This window comes from Entelurus aequoreus, linkage group LG03 (genome assembly GCF_033978785.1).
Source record: "Entelurus aequoreus isolate RoL-2023_Sb linkage group LG03, RoL_Eaeq_v1.1, whole genome shotgun sequence".
NCBI lineage: Eukaryota > Metazoa > Chordata > Actinopteri > Syngnathiformes > Syngnathidae > Entelurus > Entelurus aequoreus.
In genome coordinates, this window is record NC_084733.1 from 68,125,609 (window position 1) to 68,131,919 (window position 6,311).

The 6,311-nt window shown below is 36.8% G+C and overlaps 1 protein-coding gene across 3 annotated transcripts in view; it reads left to right on the forward strand.

The window, feature by feature from the left end:
* The window catches only part of sema4ba (sema domain, immunoglobulin domain (Ig), transmembrane domain (TM) and short cytoplasmic domain, (semaphorin) 4Ba), a 179,321-nt gene that overhangs the window by 157,580 nt on the left and 15,430 nt on the right, over positions 1 to 6,311 (forward strand). For all 3 annotated transcript variants that reach the window (XM_062042553.1, XM_062042552.1, XM_062042554.1), the window contains 2 exons: positions 2,838 to 2,988; positions 3,228 to 3,438. In XM_062042553.1, coding sequence (XP_061898537.1) covers positions 2,838 to 2,988; positions 3,228 to 3,438 — 362 coding nt within the window. The remainder of the gene's footprint in view (positions 1 to 2,837; positions 2,989 to 3,227; positions 3,439 to 6,311) is intronic.

A 6,311-nucleotide genomic window follows, 5' to 3' on the forward strand; every position in this document is an offset into this window, starting at 1 on the left:
AAAACCAACATGGAAATATAATTATTTAGCACACGCAGTGTGATTCAGCAAGACTTTTCTGTAGCCACTGTTTTGCATCTTTACTTAGTATGACTGGAAAGGACGTGCACTGGCAGCTGGACAGAAATGGCTTAGAGAAAGGAGGCGATCAAGCTGCAGCTCCAACCTATGTATGCTTGACTATCTTAAAAATAAAAATATTAGACTTATTGTCTATTCAGCAATATTATTTTATAGCTGCTGGATGACTAAAGGGGCTTATCAAAACGCATTGAATCGATGCGTTTTGATGTCTGCTGGCGTTTTTTTTTTTCATATTTGAAAAAAAAATCTTGCAAAATGCATGTTCTTGTGTATAGAACATTCCAGCGCATGCTCGCATTTAGTGCCAGCGTCTTCCATGAGCGCACCTTCAGCGCACTAAAAAAGTGGGTTACGTTGTAGATGCACTGCAGGACTGCTTCTAAAATACCCAGAAAACGTGGTACATGTCTGTTGCATGTTTCCAAACATAGCAAAACACTACAAACAGGAGCATGGTAAGATGAATGTCGGTAAATGAGTGTCTCCATGGTGATAGTCGCATCCTACACGCAAAATGGTGAAATACACATCGTACACGCAAAATGGTGAAAGTCACATCGCACACGCAAAAACCTAATTTCAATAGAGCGGTCTGCACCAGTTATCAATTGTACATGCAGTCTTGGTAAATCGCACACCCATTAATAGTACACATCATTTCATAATTGGCACATGCTGTTGAGCATACGGTGTTTGGATCTTAGTAGATAAGGCCCCCTTTCACCTTGAACATCTTTGGAAAAATACCTAACCAAGAGTACAAATGTATTACCTATAGAAAGAAAGGTGGACATAAACAAGCAAAAAAATGAATAAATAATAAAACATTAAATATGTCATTAAACAAGGGCAGCACGGTGAAACAGGGGTTAGTGCGTGTGCCTCACAATAAGAAGGTCCTGCATTCGAGGCTCTGGGTCTTTCTGTGTGGAGCTTGCATGTTCTCCTCTGGCTATCTCCCACCTCCAAAGACATGCACCTGGAACAGGTTGATTGACAACACCAAATTGGCCTTAGTGTGTGAATGAATGTGAGTGAGAGAAGGCGACTTGTCCAGGGTGTACCCCGCCTTCCGCCCGAATGCATCTAGGATAGGCTCCAGCACCCCCGGCGACCCCTAGAGGGACAAGCAGTAGAAAATGGATGGATGGAAGGATGTAATTAAATATTTAAGATCCCATTTCTCTCTTGTTTAACATTAATAGCTACTAATTAATCATTGAAATTAATTAAACAATAATGTAGGTGTTTGGCCACAATACCCAGCAATATGTTTGGAGGAGAAAAGGTGAGGCTTTTAATCCCGGGAACACCATGCATACCGTCAAGCATGGTGGTGGTAGTGTTATGCTCTGGGCCTGTTTTGCTGCCAATGGAAATGGTGCTTTAAATGGGACAATGAAAAAGGAGGATTACCTCCAAATTCTTCAGGACAACCTAAAATCATCAGCCTGAAGGTTGGGTTTTGGGCGCAGTTGGGTGTTCCAAAAGGATAATGACCCCAAACACACGTCAAAAGTGGTAAAGGAATGGCTAAATCAGGCTAGAATTAAGGTTTTAGAATGGCCTTCCCAAAGTCCTGACTTAAACGTGTGGACAATGCTGAAGAAACAAGTCCATGTCAGAAAACCAACAAATTTAGCTGAACTGCACCAATTTTTTCAAGAGGAGTTATCAAAAATGCAAGCAGAAGCTTGCCAGAAGCTTGGGTATGGCTACCAAAAGCACCTTATTGCAGTGAAACTTGCCAAGGGACATGTAACCAAATATTAACATTGCTGTATGTATACTTTTGACCCAGCAGATTTGGTCACATTTTCAGTAGACCCATAATAAATTCTTAAAAGAACGAAACTTCATGAATGTTTTTTGTGACCAACAAGTATGTGCTCCAATCACTCCATCACAAAAAAAATAAGAGTTGTAGAAATGATTGGAAACTCAAGACAGCCATGACATTATGTTCTTTACAAGTCTATGTAAACTTTGGACCACGGCTGTATGTATTATCCATCCATCCATCAATTCCATTTCCTACCGCTTGTCCCTTGTGGTAGGTATCTAATGTAATTTATTAATTTTATTTTGTATTTATGTTCCCTTACTTTACTTTATTTTTATATTTTGTCTGTGTCTTGTTTGGGGGGAACAATGGGGAAAATTTCATATGGGATTGTATTCCTGGAACTTCAATTTGCCTTAAAACTCAATAAACAAATGTTTTTTTTTAAAACATAAAAACAGATAATCAAAATAAGTTGCCTATGCAAATTGTGTAATTGCATAGGCATCATCATATAGTCACCGTTACAATCAAGCACAGCCATAATTGTGACGTAGCCCTCATTAAAAATTAGTTTGACGCCCCTCACTTAACTCAAAAATACACATTTCTGTGAACCTTAACTCAAAGTTTTGCTGTATTACGACATTACTTACAAAAACACAGAAAGGTAACAACAAATACACATCTTGTTCGTCAAAAATAAACATTTATTCTGATTTAGATTAGTAAATGAATTAAAAATGTGTCATTTTTACAGTGTAAAAATAAGTTAACCATTGCAGCTTTTGATCGCGACTGTATTATTTGGTATGTAGAATATGGCTGCTGACGATGCGTGGATGGACGAAAAACGTATTTTTGAAAATGTATTCTTAAAAGAAAAACAATCAATTTAGGATTGGAATGAATAAGTATCAAGATTAAATTATTACTAACGAGTAATTTCCCTTTTTGATGTCATTTTAAGGTACAACGGTGCGTCAGGAAGCTCCGCCGTGTGTTCCTTTACCATGGAGCAGGTAGAAAAGGCCTTCAGCGGCCGATACCGCGAGGTCAACAGAGAAACCCAGCAGTGGTACGCTTACAACCATCCCGTCCCCGAACCTCGACCTGGAGCGGTGAGCGATCTCCTCCTTCCAGAACGTACACAACACGTCACACCTGTTACATAAGTATGTTTCCGTCTGACATGCAATGGTTTCCATTCTCGCCTTCTCCAAAACAACAAGGATCAAATTTCTTGTTTCACTTACTGGTGTACTAAATATAGCTGAATCCAAAAAAAAAAAAAGGTGCAGCACATAATTACACATGTCTTTGTCTTAAAAATGATGCCTTTGTTATGTCACCATTGCAGTGTATCACAAATGGGGCCCGGAGCCAGGGCGTCCCGTCATCACTTCACATGCCAGACAAGGTGTTGAATTTTGTCAAAGATCACTTCCTCATGGACAGCGTGCTTCGCAGCCAGCCTCTGCTGCTCAAACGCCACGTTCGCTACACGCAGATTGCAGTGCATCAAGTGCGGGCAGAGCACAAGGCCTACCATGTGCTTTTCATCGGGACAGGTACAGGAACATCAAACATTTTATACTTTTTCAAGTCAGTGTTACACAGCCCTAACTGAGCCAAGGCACATATTTTACATGAAAAAAATCACAGCACGGCACCAAATGTTGCATGAATGGCAACAGGCGGCTCCACATATTGTTCTGCCCGTCTCTGACGGAGCTAGGTGACCAAAGATACATTAATTGTAGTAAATAAATTGCGATTGTTGGCGTGACCCCAGGATGCAGAGACATGCAGGCGGGATGGTCCCTTTTAGGTTCGCACAGTATACCGGTACTAATAAAGTACTGCGGTACTAATGAATTAAAAACAGTACTATACCGCCTCTAAATAATACTGGTGCTATTTTTATGATCTTGTCCTTTCGGTCATAACCCAAAGCTCATGACCATAGGTGAGGATGGGAACGTAGATCGACCGGTAACTTATATATATATTTGTAACGAGTGTGTATTTATATATATATATATATATTTATATTTTTTATTTTTTATATATATATGTAAATATATATATATATACTGTATATATATATATATATATGTGTGTGTATATATATATACCGTATATATGTGTATATATATATATACATATATATCAGGGGTCACCAACCTTTTTGAAACCAAGGGCTACTTCTTGGGTACTGATTAATGCGAAGGGCTACCAGTTAGATACACACTTAAATAAATTGCCAGAAGTAGCCAATTTGCTCAATTTACCTTTAACTCTGTTATTATTAATAATTAATGATATTTATCTTTGTGGAAACACTGATCATCTTAATGATTTCTCACAATAAATATATATAGAAACAGATAAATATCAATATGCAACACTTTATTTTTATATTTTCTCTTAAGTGCACATTTTTCAAATTGAACATTTTCAAATGATCACTTTTAAGACAGTCTTGTGAAATCACAATATCCCATTTTAACTAGCTAGCCACTAACATTTTTTAACAAATCATGAATTACTTTGCACCATGTTTGTACAAATAATAAGTCATGTAAAATACAAAAGTAAACTCTCAAATTTTTAAATCATGTCACACTTTGAACTGGACACCAAATCTGTTATCTGTTTCTTTGTCAGTTAGTGGGAAGCCTGGCATTGCATGCTGTTAACTAGTGTGTTGTACTCTGGTGTGTAACTTGACACTGCAACTCTGAGTGAGTCTTGCAGATGTTCATCAGTGAGGCGTGTTCTGTGTTTGTTCTTGATGAAGTTCATGTCAGAAAAGGCTGATTCACAAAGATAAGATTTTTCCTCATTGTTTGCGGAACCTTCTTAATCTTTTGGACATATTTTCACAGCAATCTGGCCTTAAGCTTAATTATGATAAATGTAAAATGTTAAGGATCGGAAATCTAAAGGGAACGTCCTTTCGAATGGAATGCAAAGTGCCTGTTTTGTGGACAGATGGACCAGTTAACATACTTGGTGTTGTTGTCCCAGAAAATCTGGAAGATCTAGGCTTAGTAAATTATGATAATCGACTAAGAAAGCTGTACAAAATTATGCACTTGTGGAAAGGGAAATCCCTAACCTTGTATGGTAAAATGTCTATTGCCAACTCGTTAATTATTCCTCAATTTATTTATTTGTTTTTGTCATTACCAGCTCCATCACAAAACTTTTTTAAGATTTATGAGCGGAGGGTCTTCGATTTTGTCTGGAACGGCAAACCAGAAAAGATTAAAAGAAAGGTTTTGTACAAAGAGTATGAATATGGGGGCCTGAGACTTCTCAACCTTGAAGCTATGTGTCTGTCTTTCAAAGCATCAATTGTTCCAAAGATGTATTTAAACATTGAGTGGTACACAAATGTCCTGTTGGACAAAAAACATGTACTGTATCAAAAGAAATTGTATCCTTTTTTACAAGTGATCCCCTCCCAGAGAGTCTGCTGGGAAACATGGCGGGGTTCATAAAGGAAACAATCCACTCATAGTGGTGTTTTCAATTTTATGTGCCAGAAAAAAGAGACGATATTTTGCAGCAGTTAATATGGATGAACTCTAATATTGTAATAGATGGAAAGCCTTTCTTTTGGAAAAATATGTTTGAAAGAGGAATCATTTTTGTCAATGATATTACCAATGAGAATGGTAAAATTATGAAGTATGATGAATTTAGAGCTATGTGTGGTGATGCTTGCTCAAGCTTTTCATTTTATCAACTAACTGGAGTAATTGGGAAAAGATGGAAACAAATAATTAATTATGGAACTACTAAATTATTAGTTTGTAAACCTCTAATAAGAAATTCTAGTTGGCAAAAAGGAACTAAAATAAATAGAAAAATATATAATTTTTATTTAATAAAGAAATCTTTGAAGGCTGCCTCATACAACACAAATGGAAAATGGGAGGACTTTTTTGACTGCCCGTTGCCATGGGATGCCATATTCAAACTAATCTATAAAACCACTATCGATGTGCAAAATCGTTATTTTCAAATTAAAATTATTTATAACTTCTTACCCACAGGGAAAATGTTAAAATTATGGAATATGACAGAGTCAGATGATTGCCAATTTTGTTGTCAGGAGCCTGAATCCACCCTGCATTTGTTTTGGTACTGTCATATTGTGTCTTTGTTTTGGGTGGAAGTTGAAAAAATGTGTTTAAGGATTGGTTTGTTTATGAAGCTTAATGTGGTTTCTGTTATTTTAGGAGAGTTCATTGACAATCATGATTTAGTCAATTTAATTATAGTACTCGGTAAAATGTTTATTTTTAAGGCCAAAAACAGATATTCACTTAGTATTACTTTCTTTAAAACATGTATTCAGTATTTTCTAACTTTAGAAAGTTACATGGTTGAAAACGATAATGATGCCAAAAAACATTTTAAAAAAAAGATG